This window comes from Macaca nemestrina, chromosome 1 (assembly GCF_043159975.1).
Source record: "Macaca nemestrina isolate mMacNem1 chromosome 1, mMacNem.hap1, whole genome shotgun sequence".
Classification (NCBI taxonomy): Eukaryota; Metazoa; Chordata; class Mammalia; order Primates; family Cercopithecidae; genus Macaca; species Macaca nemestrina.
Window position 1 is genome coordinate 64,755,937 of NC_092125.1, and position 17,454 is coordinate 64,773,390.

At 45.1% G+C, this 17,454-nt stretch overlaps 1 protein-coding gene across 4 annotated transcripts in view; it reads right to left on the minus strand.

Moving 5' to 3' along the window:
• Positions 1–16,427, minus strand: part of LOC105484845 (eukaryotic translation initiation factor 2D) — a 34,015-nt gene extending 17,588 nt beyond the window's left edge. For 2 of the 4 annotated variants that reach the window (XR_011613336.1, XM_011746892.2), the window contains exons 1-12: positions 16,206–16,426; positions 15,109–15,299; positions 13,296–13,379; positions 12,237–12,327; positions 9,403–9,510; positions 6,971–7,224; positions 6,356–6,473; positions 4,268–4,313; positions 3,737–3,840; positions 3,467–3,616; positions 3,011–3,100; positions 1,120–1,215 (exon numbers count right to left, since the gene is read on the minus strand). Coding sequence is in view for 3 of the 4 variants with exons in the window: in XM_011746892.2 (XP_011745194.2) it covers positions 1,120–1,215; positions 3,011–3,100; positions 3,467–3,616; positions 3,737–3,840; positions 4,268–4,313; positions 6,356–6,473; positions 6,971–7,224; positions 9,403–9,510; positions 12,237–12,327; positions 13,296–13,379; positions 15,109–15,299; positions 16,206–16,261 (1,388 nt within the window). In the remaining variant the exon portion in view is untranslated. Of the gene's footprint in view, positions 1–1,119; positions 1,216–3,010; positions 3,101–3,466; positions 3,617–3,736; positions 3,841–4,267; positions 4,314–6,355; positions 6,474–6,970; positions 7,225–9,402; positions 9,511–12,236; positions 12,328–13,295; positions 13,380–15,108; positions 15,303–16,205 lie in introns of those variants that run through there. The other 2 variants (XM_011746893.3, XM_024793801.2) reach the window with 2 other exon arrangements.
• Between the last annotated feature and the right edge of the window lie 1,027 nt (positions 16,428–17,454).

A 17,454-nucleotide genomic window follows, 5' to 3' on the forward strand; every position in this document is an offset into this window, starting at 1 on the left:
TCAAATCCCTAGGGAGCCGCAGCCAGATCAATGAAATCTGTATCTCTGACCAGGGCTACGTATTTTTTAAAGCTCCCTAAAGTACAGCCAAGGTTGACACCCACTGATTCAAACATGGGAACATCAGTGACTTGAGCCCCTGGAAACAGTCCACTGACCTGGCCTTTTGAGAATCTGCCCTGTCTGCCTTGTGGAGGCTACTACCTGTCTCAAGAATGTGCCTTACGCAGCCTATTGCCTGCGAGTGCTGCTTCACATTTCTGACATGTTTTATAGACCACTTTTACCACAAGGAGTTTCTACCTTTTATCTAACTAAGTTTTCTCTTGCTATCACATATATCAGGATCAATAAACCTTTTCTATAAAGGGCTAGACAGTAAGTATTTTCGGTTTTTTGGCGGTCACCTAGTCTCTTACAACTACTCAGTTCTGCCATTATAGCACAAAACCAGCGCACAGACAACACATAAATGGATATGGTTGTGTTCCAATAAAACTTTATTTACAAAAACAGGTGGCAGGCCAGATTTGACCCATGGGCTGTAGTTTGCTGACTCCTAATAATAAACTATTTTCAGTTACGTGGAAAACAAGGAATATTAAACATTTTTCCTTTAAAGACTTTAAGACACTTATCCCCAGCCTTCTTTTGCTTCTGCATCTTATTGAAGTTCTTATTTTTTATTTTTTTAAATGCCCTCACTTTAACAGAGTAAGTTCTTTTTTTGAGACAGGGTCTCATCTTGTCACCCAGGCTGGGGTGCAGTGATGGGAACATGGCTTAATGCAGCCTCCACCTCCTGGGCCCAAGCAATCCTACTGCCTTCGCCTCCCAAAGTGCTGGGACTACAGGCATGCACCACTAGGCCTGCCTGAAGTTCTTATTTTTAATTAGTGTTCCTTTTTGTTCTTCCTTTCAAGTTCTTCTATGTCATATTGGCTCAAATTGTTCCAAAGATCCCCCAAATCACAGTTCCTCAAGCCTGTGTTTATGTACACTGACTTGGTATGAATTACAGAAAGAAAATCAAAGGCTAAGATAGTGACAGTATTAAAGTTCAATGTGATCGATATTAAGGGGAGGGGATAGAAAAGTTGGAGAGGCAATGCCCGTTACCTGGTCAGAAGACTGTCCCATGGAAGCTTCATGACTGTATGCTGTTCATTTTTCTCTAAGATGCAGTCACATAGGATGGGATCCAATTTCACAAGACTAAAGGGAAAGAAGAGGCAATGAAGAAATCCTAGACTTGTCCCTTCTGACCTGAAGGCTAACTCAGGATTCATCTCTCACACGGCTTTTATAGACATTCAGGATATGAATCAATTATGGGCCCACAGTCCAAAAGGCAATGTACCTTATGGGTGGGAGGTACACATATGCTTTCCTAGGAAAAGCAGGAGGTGGAAGGGAAAGTGAGATGGGATAAATTTGAAGATCAGAAGCCTTAGCTACTAAGCATGTGAACAAAGCTTTCTAAGCTTAGCATCACAACTGGCTAGTGAGGAAGAAAGAAAGAAGTGGGGATCTTTAAAATGAAGGTGTTGGCCAGGTGCAGTGGCTCACACCTGTAATCCCAGCACTTTGGGAGGCTGAGGAGGGAGGATCACCTGAGGTCAGAAGTTCAAGACCAGCCTGGCCAACATGGTAAAACCCCGTTTCTACTAAAAATACAAAAATTAGGCTGGGCACGGTGGCTCACCATACCTGTAATCCCAGCACTTTGGGAGGCCCGACGGGTGGATCACTTGAGGTCAGGAGTTCGAGACCAACCTGGCCAACATGGTGAAACCCCGTCTCTACTAAAAATACAAAAGTTAGCTGGGCGTGGTGGCACATCTCTGTAATCCCAGCTACTTGGGAGGCTGAGGCAGAAGAATCGCTTGAACCTGGGAGGCAGAGGTTGCAGTGAGCAGAGATTGTACCATTGCACTCCAGCCTGGGCAACAAGAGCAAAACTCCATCTCAAAAATAAAAATAAAACATAAAATAAAATGAAGGTATTAGATTAAGCTGGTATGTCTCAACTTTTTATCATGATGATTTTTCTAAAAGTGAAAAAAAAAAAAATTTTTTTTGAGATGTGGTTTCACTACGTCACCCAGGCTACAGCGTAGTGGCAAGATCATTGCTGACTGCAGCCTCAACCTCTTGGGCTCAAGCAATCCTCCCACCTCAACCTCCCAAGTGGCTGAGACTACAGGCATGCCCTACCAGGCCCGGCTAATTTTTGTATTTTTTGTAGAGACAGAGTTTCATCATGCTGCTCAGGTGGGTCTCAAACCCCTGGCCTCACGTGATCCTCCTGCCTTGACCTACAAAAATGTTGGGATTACAGATACGAGCCACAGTGCCTGGCCATTAAAGTAAAAAACAATCAATGGAACTCTCTTCATCTGGTAGTTTACCATCTGTATCCCCTTTTAAGAAAATAATACCATAATGGGTACAAACATACAGTTAGACAGAAGAAATAAGTTTAATCTTTGAGAGCAGAGTAAGGTGACTGTAGTTAACAATGTATTGTGTATGTCAAAATAGCTAGAAGAGAGGACTTAAAATGTTCTCAGCACATAGAAATGGTAAATACTCGAGGTGATGATACCCCAAATACCCTGTCTTGATTATTATACATTCTGTGCATGTAACAAAATACCACATGCACCCCATAAATATGTACAAATATCAATAAAAATAAATACCAAATGCTATGACTTCAGTAAATTCTTTGTAAGCTTACATTTTATTCCTCACAATAGCCAATTAAAGATGATTCATGGGTATTTGTGAGAGAATATTTACCTAGTCTGTAGTCAATGTTGATAGCATACATGGATCTGAACACCCCAGACAATAACTCTGAGTGTCCACAGCCCATGGTTTGGAAACCACTGGTCTTAATTACCTCCAAGACGCTATGGTTTTCTATTCTCCCTCCCCAAATGTGTCTATGTCTGCTAAAGACAAAAACCCAATAAGACAGATCTAGTGCTTCTCATGCACTCACTTTTTGTTGTCTGCATCAACCAAGTCATTTTTCTTGGCGTAGTTAATGATGATCGTTCGGACCTCACTGCCCTCCAGAAAGCTCCCCTTCCTAGGTGAGGAGAAGTGACCCACGGGTTAGTTCATGCTGTGCCATGAGACAAAATGTAGATGCCCAGACTCACTCCCTGCCGAGCAGGGGACTTTCCTTAGCTTTCGGCCTCTAGTTTCTTCCCTTTTCCTGACTGAAGTGAGCATGACCATGTGAAGAATAATTACAGGCAGAAAAGGTTAAGACCTACTCGTTCATTTAGTCCAGAGGAACTTGCCCAGGGAAGGAGGCTGGAAGCTGGATTTTGGAGAAGGGAACAGGGGCAGAGCAGGTTTTGCCAGTTGCAAAAGAGCACTACTCAGGTTGAGAGGAACTGTAGGCCAGAACACCAAGCAGGCAGAGAAGGGCTGCTCTCCAAAAACTCACTTGTGGCCAGACTCCTGGAAGAGCAGGGTCATGCTGGCTGGGACACAGTAGAGGGGTTTTATATCTGGAGGGTGATAGGGCTGTTCCCTGCTACCCTCCTGGATAGTCTGGGAGGTCGGGGAGGGCTCGGGTATGACGAAAGATGTAATCCTAAAACCCAGCAGAAGGAAAGAAAAAACACATTTTATACTAGCATCTCAGCAATCCCCAGTCCGTGGCCCAGGTGCCCTGGGGCCAGCTGGGCTACAGTGACAGGCCCCCTGCACTCACCTTGGGTGTTTCCAGTCCACAGCCACAATGCTCTCCACCCCTTTGCTCAGCTCCTTCACCTGTATAATCTGCTCCTGCTGCATTTGCTGCAGGAACTTAGAGAGCTAAGGGAGAGAGGGCCAGTGGTAGGGGACTTCATTGATTCCACACACATACTGAGCACCCAGGATGTGCCAGAGTGAGCTAGGCAGGGACTGTGCAGGGATATGAGACAGCCCCTGCCTTCATCAACCAGGAACTGGAAGGCCCCCAACCTGAGGGTCAGGGAGCAAGAAGCTGCTAGAGACTAATTAGTGAGGCCGTTCAGAACTCTAATCAGATATAAAGGGATCAAAGGGGAAAGGAGAGTGGGTGCCACCAACTGCTTCAGCCCAGAGAGAGTTTCTTTCTTCCCCCTTATACTTAGAGTCAAAAAGCTTAATTCTAGCCTGAGCCCGGTACACAGGACTTCCCCAGTGTCCATCTGGCTTATGTCATATGTGCACCTACACAACTCTCTGCATGGGATCTGCAAAGAAGATCCTTGCTTACCTTTTTGTAGCTTGACTTCTTTATGTCCAGTTGTCGTCCTTCGGGGCTGATGGCAGATGGAAAAGGCAAGTTAAGCTAACGAGCAGTCATGCTGGGACCTGCCTGACACTGAGAGGAGGGCCTTTTTCCTCAGCCTTCCTGCCCCACCTTCAGAGAGAGGCTACTGTGCCAGAACTGTCTGCCCAGGGGTGACATCAGAGAGGGGCACAGACTATGGGACATTCTAAATCAATGCTGTTCAACAGAACTTTTCACAGATGTGGAATGTTCTCTGTGTTATCTAACAGGGCAGCCATTAGCCACATGTGGGTAGTAAGCACTTGAAGTGTGACTGTGACCAAGGGAACTGAATTTTAAATTTTATTTACTTTAAATTAATTTAAGCTGAAAATAGTGACATGTGGCCAGTGGCTACTGCATTGGATACAACCTTAGATTCCTCCCACACCAGACAACCTTCTGTGGCCTCCAAAGTTGCAACAGCAAACTCACACCGTGGGCAGCCAGGCCTGGAGTGGGGCCCAGCAAGCCATGGCCTGGGGTCAGGTCTGGCCAACTAATTATCTACTGTCTATGGTCACATTAGTGCTACAATGGCAGCATCAAGTAGTTGCAACAGAGATGGTATGATCTGCAAAACTGAAAATACTCATATTTACTATCTGGCCCTTTACAGAAAAACGTGCTGACCCCTGCACTACAGCAATTAGTTTTGGAGGGGACTTTCCTGATAAAAGCTATGATCTTTTCCTCTCTCCAGAACTTACATCTTCTCTCAAAACATGACATGTAGTAGCAGTGGATTCTCGAGGAGTCCTTCTAGAATCCACCCCAGGATCTTATCCTACAGAGAAGGGGCCCCCTTTACCCTGTATCTGCAACCCAAGAAAGTCAGGACAGATTACCAAGTATCCCTCCACACACCCCAGACACCACACTTATACAGGATAGCTTAAAGATGCCCAAATATAAATGGGAAGACATTACATTAAGAATCACCTTTTAAAAAAATCACAGCCAGATTCTCAAAAAGAAATAAATTCAGGCCGGCAACAGTGGCTCACGCCTGTAATCCCAGCACTTTGGGAGGCTGAGGCAGGCAGATCACTTGAGGTTAGGAGTTCAAGACCAGCCTGGGCAACATGGTGATACCCCATCAATACTAAAAATACAAAAATTAGCTGGGTATGGTGGCATGTGGCTGTAATCCCAGCTACTCAGGAAGGCTGAGGCAGGAGAATCTCTTGAACTTGGGAGGCAGGGGTTGCAGTGAGCTGAGATTACGCCACTGCATTCCAGCCCGGGTGACAGAGTGAAACTGTGTCTCAAAACAAAAAATAAATAAATAAATTCAATCTCAGGGTAAAAATCAATAAGCAAACCTCCTGACATGATAGTATTTACTGAATGCTTATTATATTTCAGGTTATGTAATCTTTACAGCAATCCCATGATTATTAGAAATTAGGACCCAGAGAAGCCCAGTAACAAGCTAAAATGCACCTTGCTCGAACACCCTGGAGACCTAGCAGTTGAGCCCGGATGGCTCTGTCTTCAAAATCCAGGTTCTATCCACATGCAATACTACCTCTCCTGGTGACTTGTGTTTTGGATGGGGTGGGCCGGGACGGGGTGTTCACACCAATTCTTCTTCCTAATAAAACCTAATGTGGCCCCCCCACATACTTTTCAGAAGTGTGAGGAGGCTGAATGTTCCAGAAGAAGCTTCCTGACAAAGAGGCTGCCCTGGGACACTTCCTGCACAGGACACGCTGCCCGATTTGTGAGGTTGCCCAGAAACCCCATGGCAGAGGCAGTGTTTACAGAATCTCAGGAATTTTAACTTTCCAGTCCTTAATATCCTTTCATTGGCTAAAATTTAAGATTTTGTTTTAACAGCCCAGCAAGCTAAGAATTAACTTTTTAGAACCCAGGAACTAATATATTTGTCAGATAAGCCTTCCCCTCCACTCTTTCCACAGCATGTCTCTCAACCAGTCCCTGCATCGGCCCCATTCTGTCCTACTACCAAGGAGCACACGTGAGATCCCGGCCCCGGCCTCCAGCCCACATCAGTGCCTTCCATACCAGCAGGAGAACATGTGGCTGCCAAGGAAAGTGCTGGTGAGTAAAGGGAGGTCAGCCTTTTTGACTCGGCACTTCAAGGCATGCAAGAAGCATTGCTGTAACAGCTCATCCATTTGCTCTGCAGGGAAAAGACAAGAGCCACATCCTTCCTGAGGGATACAGAACACCTGGTACAAGAAAACAACCCCCAGCTTCATCCCTACTTTGCCCCCTTGGCTCTGAAAGGAACCTATTCCCAGGTACCAAAGCTCCCAGCCTCTCTTGAGCACTGAGCCTTTCAAGAGGGTTGACCCCAGAGAAGGAGTCAAGCCACAAAGTCCCACCAAGCTAGGAGTGTTCACCCAGAGAAGCTGAGCCAGAAGAAACCTTGGAGGGCTTTGTAGCTGAAAACAGGCAAATGCCAGGGCAGATTAGCACCCAGGAAGACATGACTTACGTGGAAAGGACTCAAAAACAAGATGTGAAAGGGCTGCTGTGCCACCCTCACAGAAAGTAAGGACCTTCCCCTCCTCCCCTGGGAGCTTAACGGCCATTCTAGTCAGCAGTGGAGTGGAGCTCGTCAGGCTCCTAAATTGAGAGGTGGGGACATGGGCTCTTCTCCTCCTAGAGTTATACCTTGAAGCGTTTTGCTATCTGTGGAGTCTTGGTTCAGGCCCCCTGTGCTGGTGTCTTCTGGGGCTTCTGAGAGAGACTTCTCTTCACATGCCTGGTGAGCCTCCCCATTCTCCTCTTCCCCCTCCAGGATCATGTGCCTCATGTCTCCCTGCAGGGTGGAGTCCACCTGGACAGATCCCTTCTCTTCACTGAGATCTGCTGAATCCAGGGCCAGAGGAGCAATGGAAGGTGGAGAGGACTTGTTTCCAGATCGCCTGGAAAAATCTCATGTCAGAAACATCAAGCAGCAGCCCCAATACTCTCCAACCCTGCTGAGAAGAGTCAGCAGTGAGGTCAGAGACAGCAGACAGCCAATAGGCAGAAGTGGCCAGGAGGGGGCAGAGAGCCTGTGCCTTCATCTCAAGCATACTTTTAATTCCGGGCCCCCAAAAGTTCCATGCCTCAGTTTCCTCATCTCTGAAATGGGGAGAATAAATCTTGTCTCCTCCCTATCCCAAAAGAATAATACTATTAATAGACATCCCAAGACTGAGAGAGATTAAAGGAGTTTAAGATAAACTCCCAAAAATGTTCCCTTCATCTGAGTTAATAATAAAACCAATTTGAATTAAATATGAACATTAAGATCACAAATGCATCTGTAATATCTGTTTGGTGAAATGCAAACCCAGGGTTCAGCATATGTAATGAAACACAAACACCTGGACCTGCAAAATCAGTGGCTTCTGTGTTACATCAAATGCAGTCTAACGTGGAAAGCAGAGATTGCCATGGTTTTATGCCACTAAGCCTTAGGAAGACAGGAAAAAAGGAGATGCCACATAGCAAAGCACATAGAGCAGTAAAAAGCTTTATCTTAGCCAACATTATGCAAATCAAACTAAGTTTTGACTAATAGCTATGGCAAGGCTTCTCAGTATTATTCACAGTAAAGCCAAAGGGTATGTTTAGGCTATTCTGATCAGCTAAATACCATAAATATTTTTTTCAAGGTGCAAGGAGAGAACCAAAGCAGCTGCTGCTAAAATAACTTAGACAACCTGACCTTGATTGCTGTTGCCCAGACTGCTAGTTAAACAACAGGTGCTAGGAGAACATCAGTCATCAGCCCTCAAATATCTAAAAACAGGCTAAAACGAGGTTGTACCTCCAGCAAAGGAGGGCTCAGACAGTACTTGTAAAATTAATAACTCTGGCCGGGAGTCGTGGCTCACGCCTGTAATCTCAGCACTTTGGGAGGCCTAGGTGGGCGGATCACGTGAGGTTAGGAGTTCGAGACTAGCCTGGCCAACATGGTGAAACCCTGTCCCTGCTAAAAACAAAAAAATTAGCTGGCTGTTGTGGGCACATGCCTGTAATCCCAGCTACTCGGGAGGCTGAGGTAGAAGAATCACTTGAATCGAGAAGCGGAGGTTGGAGTGAGCTGAGATTGCGCCATTGCACTCTAGCCTGGGCAGCAGACCAAGACTCCATCTCAAAAAAAAAAAAAAGGCTAGGTGCAGTAGCTCACGCCTGTAATCCCAGCACTTTGGGAGGCCGAGGCGGGTGGATCATGAGGTCAGGAGATGGACACCATCCTGGCTAACACGGTGAAACCCCATCTCTACTAAAAATACAAAAAATTGGCCGGGCGTGGTAGCAGGCGGCTGCGGTCCCAGCTACTCGGGAGGCTGAGGCAGGAGAATGGCATGAACCTGGGAGGCGGAGCTTGCAGTGGGCTGAGATCAAGCCACTGCACTCCAGCCTGGGCAGCAGAGCAAGACTCCATCTCAAAAAAAAAAAAAAAATTAGTAATTCCAAGACTGGGCTAGAAAATATAAGAATGAATTTGTATCAACAGGCCACAATACTTCACTAAATGTGTTTTTTGAGAAAATCACTGCTTACTGTTTTGCTAAAATGAAAAGAAAATAACCAGAAAATGAACAGGTACGGGTCTCAAGAATGCAACCTTTACAGTCAGAATGCGTTACTTCCATGAGGAGGAGTAGTCTGGAATGTGAAATCTGAATAACATAAAAGTAATCAGGTTATAATCCTGGTATCTAAAGGTCTACCCTGCCGTGATTTGGATTCAGAAGCACTCATCATGGGGCCACATGATGCCTAAAATGTGCATGGCAGCTAGGGCCAGATTGACCAGGGCTATAAAAAAGTGAGTATCACTGTATTGAGAGGAGAGCAGATGATCCCTAAGGCCTTCTTTTGGGTCTAAGATTTATAATTCACTTAGAAAATAAAGTTCTCTCTCATTACTTGTCCAAGCAGGGGAAAAAATATTTTCTTTATATTTGGCAAGGAAATGAAAGTCTGGGGTTAGCAACTTGCTTAAAGACATGGCTAGGACCAACACTCTCACTCCTGAATCTCAGGCCCCATCCTCTACCCAGCTGCCCCGGTTCTCCGTAAAACAGAAGAAACTCTGTACCCACCACAAGTGGTCTTGGTAAGTATGGAGCACAGAGAAGCCCCTTCCCTTCAGGCCTGAAGTGAGCATCTCAGCTGTGGACATGGCTGCGACTGCAATGGCGACAGGGGCTCTAAGAAGAAGGAAGCCAGAGACCAGGGTCAGGGAAAGCCTATGGGAAGGGCACATGTTAGGATCATCTTCTGACACATGTGGTAAAAATACCAACCTTACCAATTTGAAGGTCTTGTATCATAGAACCAAACTCAGTCCACTCTCAGTTTTCTTTAGATTACCTATAAATATTACTTTCAAAAATCCCTTGACCAAACATTAAACTTCTGTATTAGGAACTCCTCTGTTGACTTTATCACTGCCTTTGTTTTATTCCTGCTGTGAATTAAATCCAGGTAGGTCTTGGAAGGATATTTAATGTTCCCTTTCATTAATTTCAAAAATATAAATTATCTCCTCTACCTTAAAGAAGTCATAGCCATCCCACAAGGAAGTTTAAAGGGGAGGCAATTCATATATGATAAATTAGGCTGAGGGATGCCATAGGGAAGAGGGAAGAGACACACAGTGGTGCCAACTAGAGAAGTTCCTTCTGAGTTGACTTTATAAGAGGGATTGCTCAGTGTAACTACGTATCTAAGAACTGGATGTTTCCAGGATATCAAAAACAACCACATATATAGTAACTACAGAAACTTCCAAAGCCCAGATGACAAATCTGTCAGCCCAGTGTTACTCAAGCATTGATCAATCAGATATTGCCTGTAAGGATGGGTGACTAGCTGGATAATAGTGGGGGAATAATACATAAGCCTGGCAAGGTAGCCAGGGTCCAAGTGAGAGTTCCCAACACTTGAACTTACTTTATACCTGGCAGCTCTGCTAACTGTACCAATAGGTCAGTTCCTGCCACAAAATCTGAATCTGGCTTCTTTCCCAGTTCTTAAAAGGTTTTTCTCATCTACCCCTGAAAGGTCAATGGCTTAAGAACTCCAGTCTTGAACATGACTTGTATTTTTAACAACCCCTCATATCATTACCCCCACCACAAACCATCCACAGCTCCACCCCCGTATATACTCTAAAGGCTAAAGTGAACAGGCCAAATATTCATTTACATAGTTTCCTCCTATCTCAGATAGAATATTGGGGGAAAAAAACGGTAACATCATCATTCTTTTCAACTGTAATTTCTGCTACAGGTAAACAAAAGTTTTTAGGTGCTTGGTTCCAAAGCATTTAAGGAAAATAGAAGAATATGAGTAGCAGAAATAAGAACTTTGAACACTGACCCCTATCATGCCTACCATCGCTCTTTCCGTCTCTCTCAAAGAGAGACTCTATCAAAATAACGAGTTCACCTTGGCCATCTCCATAAAAAAAAAAAAAATAGTAAGATGTAATTTTTCACTCACTAGGATAACACAAATGAAGATGACCCATCATATCCAGTATTGGTAAAAGTAAAGGGAAATAGGCTCCATATATGCTGCAGGTAGGTGTAAAAACTGATACAGCTTGTTTGTAGGAAAACAGAAAATACACATGATCTTCAACCTAACAATTCTGCATTTTAGTATCTACTCTGGAAAAATACTGGCAACAGTGTCCCTAGAGGCATCAATAAGATAACGTTTGTAATAGAGACAAATTGGAGGCAACCTCAATGTCCACCAGGAGGGAGCCTGTTCCATCATCACACAACAGGTAAAAAGATTTGGCAGATCTGTGTGTTCTTATTTAACACACAGTTAAATTTAAATGTGTATTAAGTTAGTATTTAAATGTCCACATTTAAATACTAAGATGTAACAGTTTAAAAATGAAAATTAAAAAAAGAAAATGTCCACACAATATTAAGTGAAAACATAACACATACACAGTATAATTTTGTTTGAATTTTAAACACACACACCCTAAGCCAGGTATTTTTCTACGCACATGTATATATGTGTAGAACAACAACAAGAAGGACACACATCAAAATGATAATGGTTATTTCCAGGAGAAAAAGATTGTGGGGTAAGGGGGGCTTTTAATTTTTCAGAGTTGTTCATACAATTACTTCTTATTTTTAAAAAGAAGCAGTGGAGGCTAGACGCAGTGGCTCATACCTATGATCCCAACTCTTTGGGAGGCCAAGTCAGGAGTATCACTTGAAGCCAACAGTCTGAGACCAGCCTGAGCAACAGAGTGAGATCCTGTCTGTATATAAACTGTATCTCAATAAAGCTATCAAAAATAATTAAAAGATGAGGATAATGATATGGATATAGGGAAAAAGCATGAGGGTGATGAAAGACAACGAAAAAACAAAAAAGGTCACAAACAGACGGAGACTAAGAAGACACGACGACTAAATGCAAATTGGTATTTTACATTGGATATGTGAAGAGAAAGAAGACACCAGTGAAAAAACTGAGAAAATATGAATAAAGTCTGTAGTTTAGTTAGCAGTACTTTGCCAATGTTAATTCCTTGGTGGTAATAATCTATGTTGTGGTTATGTAAGAGGCTACCATTAGAGGAAGCTGGGTAATGAGCATGTCAGAACTCTACTATCTTTGCAACTCTTCTGTAAATCTAAAAAAATAAAATAAAATAAAATAAAAATGCTAAGTTGAAAGAAAACAGAGCAGCAACAGCAAACAGCAAATATACTCTGCCGAGATGCATGGACTCCCCATAGGTTTGCTGCCATTCCCCTGCTGGCCCACTCTGCTTCTTCCAAAACCGATTTTTGCTTTCACTCTTTTGTTCATATGCTTTATAAGCTGTTATTCCCCTCCAACTTCTCTTTTACACAAGTATTTCCCCCAAAGGCACAGTTGCCTGGCACAGTACCTGTTCCCCACCAAGGAAATGGCACAGAGGTCGCCCTTCTGTACCTGAGGCAGACCAGCAGGGGGCATCACTAGTCCAGGCAGCATCAAATCTGCAACGAACAAAACAAAAACATCACAACCTGCATTCGGCCTCCATCTAACTCTGTGTTTTACTTCATCATTTCCTGACTCACTCAATGAAAAAATAGTTATTAGGTATCAACTATGTTATTCATAATAAAAATGAAAAATAGCAACTTCAGTATCAGACCTTCTCCCCTCAGGGGGTTAAAGGTCAGAGTTTGAGTGTCCTGGCTGGGTGCAGTGCCTTATGCCTGTAGCTTACGCCTTTGATGACCCCTTCGCCCATCCAATAGCAGGATATTTATTTTTATTCAAATGGTGGTTTCTAAGTCAGAAGTGGGAACCTTCACTTCCTCTCCAGACTCAGCTCCTAACATTCTCCTGACATAAAAGAGGTACTTTTAGCCAGGTGCAGTGGCTCACGCCTGTAATCCCAGCACTCTGGGAGGCCAAGGTGGGGGCAGATCACTTGAGGTCAGGAGTTCGAGACCAGCCTGGCCAACACGGTGAAACCCTGTCGCTACTAAAAATGCAAAAATTAGCCAGGCGTGGTGGCGCACTCCTGTAATCCCAGTTTCTCAGGAGGCTGAGGCAGGAGAATCCCTTGAACCTGGGAGGCAGAGGTTGTAGTGAGCCGAGATCATGCCACTGCACTCCAGCCTGAGATTCCATCTCAAAAAAAAAAAAAAAAAAGTTTGAGTAGCCTGTAACATGATCTGTCTTGTGCTAATTTCCTAAATTCAGCTTATTGATTTATGGTATAGCACACGGTGGCTAACAAAGTACTTTCACAACACTTATTTAAGCCTTACAACAGGGCCAGAGAGGCCCAGAGATCTTGTGGAACCAGCCAAGTGAGAAACATAAAACGAACAGGAGAAAAAATTCCATTTTTCAACCACACAAACACAAGAAATGGGTAAGTTTATTACACCAGTTGGCTTTTGCTAAGTGGGTTTCAGCCAATAGCCAGAATATAGGAAAATCCTATTACCTGCTCCCCCTACCAGTTTCTCGAGTACCAGAGGCCATGTTGTAAAGGTTGGCAGAAGATCAGGATAGGACCACAGCGTGTACACTGTACAAAAAGACATCCAGAAAACACTATTACCAAAAAGCCAATCTTTTCGAGAAATGGAAAAACCTAACACTATGGTCGCTTTAACTAGAATAGAGGAAAGAAACTCAATTCAAAGCTAAAGAGAAGGTTGTAAGGGGATGCCCAGAGAGGTTTCATTTTTGAGGAAGGAAAAAACCTAAGGAACTGAGTGTCACTTGAAATTTGGAGGCACCTGGATTGCAGCAGCAGAAAATGGCCACAGTGGACAAAAAAGTGAGGGCAGAGAACCAATGAAGCTTTTATTTATGGCTTCAGAAGCAAGTAGCCTAAGAACAGGAAGCCAGCTGTATAAAATTTGGAAACTTTCCCATGTTTACCATTTTTATCCCCTCTGTTTCCATAGTGATTAGCAGTAAAAACCCCTAGGTCAAAAAGCATTGTGGTTGTCTTCAGGTACAGCAAGGACGTAAGATCAGGGGCACGAGTGGCCTACGGATATTGCATTGCACTGTTACAGCCAACCCTGGAGGATGAAAAGCCCCAAGTTACAAAGTAGGTGTCAGCAGCTATGGAAAAGAGAAAAGGAGACTGAGTCCCTGAGATTTGTGACAGAGAAGGCAAAGATTCCTAGAGAGCCACTCAAAGCCTAAAAAATCCCTGTGAGACATATGGTTAAAGAACATCATGAAAACAGCTGGATACATAGCTTATCAATCCAGCTTCATTCCTATTACAGTATCTCTTTTCAGTATTTTAGGAAAATCCTGCTACAGACAGTTTTAAGAAACATTTTTTAGGCTGGGCACCCTGCTCATGCCTGTAATCCCAACACTTTGGGAGACTGAGGCAGGAAAATCACTTGAGCTCAAGAGTTCAAGACCAGCCCGAGCAACACAGTGAGACCCTGTCTCCACCAAAAATGTTCAAAGTAGCCAGACATGGTGGCATATGCCTGTAGTCCCAGCTACACAGGAGGCTGAGACGGGAGGATCCCTTGAGCACAGGAGGTTGAGGTTACAGTTAGCTACGATCACACCACTGCCCTTCAGCCTGGGTGACAGAGTAAGATCTTGTCTCTAAAAAATATATATATTTTTGGCCAGGTGCGGTGGCTCACGCCTGTAATCCCAACACTTTGGGAGGCCAAGGCAGGTGGATCACAAGGTCAGGAGATCAAGACCATCCTGGCTAACACAGTGAAACCCTGTCTCTACTAAAAAATACAAAAAAATTAGCCGGGCGTGGTGACAGGCGCCTGTAGTCCCACCTATTCGGGAAGCTGAGGCAGGAGAATGGTGTGAACCCAGGAGGCAGAGCTTGCAGTGAGCCGAGATCACGCCACTGCACTCCAGCCTGGGCGACAGAGCAAGACTCCGCCTCATGGAGACATGCCCTGAAACTCCATGCTTTTCAAGACCTCTGCTCTATCCCTAGTCAACCCACTGTAAACTTCTCAGCCACTGTTCCTTCATCTCAGAACTTCCCTTTGCAACCACCCTTACTTACTATGCTAGCCCTTTTTTAACCCCTCCTATAGTGGTTTTGCATAAGAGAAAACCTTTTACGTCCTAGAATTGGAAGATTCAATTCTAGGAACACTAAGTCCACAAAGATCCTTGGGGATGGTATTGGGAGATTTTGTGCTTGCTTATTTTATGCAAGACAGGTTAATGGAAGAAACAGAGAGAAGCAGATGTTAGGCAAGAACTACCTAATGGTAATGGCTATCTTCATCCTGTTGTCATACCTGTTGGATACAGATTTTTCTCCAGTTCAAAGAGGATGGGGTTACCACCACTCACGTACACAGTCACTGCATCCCCTTTGTAAGCATACAACTTCACAATGTTGAGTTCCTCCTTTCCAGGTACTAACTCAGAGACTTGATCAGTTCCAAGGGTGGGGAAAGCAGTTGTCACATCAGCTCGAAGCTTTCTCCTGTAGAAAGCACACCAGCACTGTGAATGCTGCCTGTACAGACTTTTAATAAATATCAAGAACTCAAAAGTGCTCACTATAAAATCACAAGGGCAAAAGAAAGATTGCCTGGTTTATGATGTCCTAGTCTCATACACTCTTCCGAAACATCCTAAATTCTTTTTCATCCATTGTCATCTATTTTCACTCATTCCTGGGGTATGCCTTTCCATTTTATGGGTGGGGAAACAGGCCCAGTGCACAATCCAAGTTAGCCTGACACAGGAAACAGCCCTGTCTTCCTGACTTCATGCCTAGCCCTTGGGCCCACTCCTTTCTCATAGGTGCTTCGCAAATCTGTCAGTTTATGATTAAATAACTATGCCATGAGACCTACAGACAACTATAAAGCATTGGTTACAAAATTTCAAACACAGTCTCCATTTGTGACCCTGTCTGAACAGATACATTTCTTACCACATGTGCCTTATTCCCTCCCACCTCAGTTTCCAGCTGTCTCTCCTGCCAGAAGTAATCACTAGTCATTTTTTTCTCTTATACTTTTAATTCTTGGTATCCCATCCGATCTCTTCCAAGGGGTATTAATCTCTTTGGAGGGCAAGAATCCCGTATTCCTTCATTTCTGCATTCTCCACAACCCCTTAAATAGTGACCGCACACAGTAAACGCTGTCTTAACTACGTTTTATTTTAAACTCACTAGACTATCCAAAAGACAGCCAGGTCACCCTCCATCCTCACTTCAAAATGTGTCCAACCCACCCTTGCCTCCTGGGGTCCCCTCCCTGGCATACCCCTCGGCCTCCACCCGAGGATGTCGGCCGAGAATAGCGAGGGCTATGGGCCAGCCGGGCCCAAGAGATGTCTGGTTGTTCTGGTGGCAGAGCAGGCCCCTTTCCTCCCTCACCTGTCCGACCCCTTGATGGCCGTGTTGGACTTGACCCGAAAGGCCTTGGCAAACATGTCTGCTGGGGTGGCCTGGGGAAGAGAGCACAGAAGTCAGGGAATGTCAAGAAAGCGAGGGCGCAGCGGCTGCCAGGCCCACAGCTCTAAGTGTATCCATGCTGGGGCCCGGCCGCGAAAAAGGCCCGGCTGGAAACCAGGGCCGCGCAGCTTCGTGGCCGTTGCCGCTGGGGAGGCCGCGGCCGCCCCCAGTGGCGATGCCTGGAACTAAAGCAGGGCAGGGAGGGGCAGGGCCCAGGGAACGCCCCTCCCCTGCCCACCGTCCCATCCCCTCGCGGGCCTGGCTCTGCGTCTGCGCGAGCAGCTCCGGTTTGGCACTCAGCAGCGACTCGGTCACGCCAACAGCGGTTCTGTTTGTTTTCTTCCACTCCATTAACCTTAGGAACTGCTTTGCGTAGAAGCTCTCTGCAAGCTCCCGTTCCACTCGGTTCGGTTCAATTCAATTCCGCAAAAATAATTGAACTCAAAAACACGAGTTCAGGCTTCGGTCGGGCACCGTGGCTCAAGCCTGTTATCCCAGACTTTGGGACCGAGGCGGGCGAATCGCTTGAGCCCCGAAGTTCGAGACCAGCCTGGGCAAAATGGTGAAACCTCGTCTCTATAAATAATACAAAAAGAAAAAAGAAAAATAATTGGGAGGCCGAGGCGGGCGGATCACCGGAGGTCGAGAGTTCAAGACCAGCCTGACCAACGTGGAGAAACCCCGTCTCTACTAAAAATACAAAATTAGCCGGGCATGGTGGAGCATGCCTGTAATCCCAGCTACTCGGGAGGCTGAGGCAGGAGAATTGCTTGAACCCGGGAGGCAGAGGTTGTGGTGAGCCGAGATTGCACCATTGCACTCCAGCCTGGGCAACAAGAGTGAAAGTCCATCTCAAAAAAAAAAAAAAAGAAAGAAAAGAAAAATTCAGCCGGGTGTGGTGGGTGCATGCCTGGGGAGGCTGAGGCAGGAGGATCGCTTGAGCTCAGGAGGTGGAGGTTGCAATGAGCCGAGATCGTGCCACTGCACCCCAGCTTGGGCAACAGAGTGAGACTCCGTACCAAAAAGCAAACAAAAAAACCTTGAGGGCCTTTTGAATATTTTTCTTTATTTTATTTTATTTTATTTTGTTTATTTGGAGACAGGGTCTCGCTCTGTCACCCAGGCTGAAGTGCAGTGGCACAGTCTCAGTTCAATGCAGCCTCGACCTCCG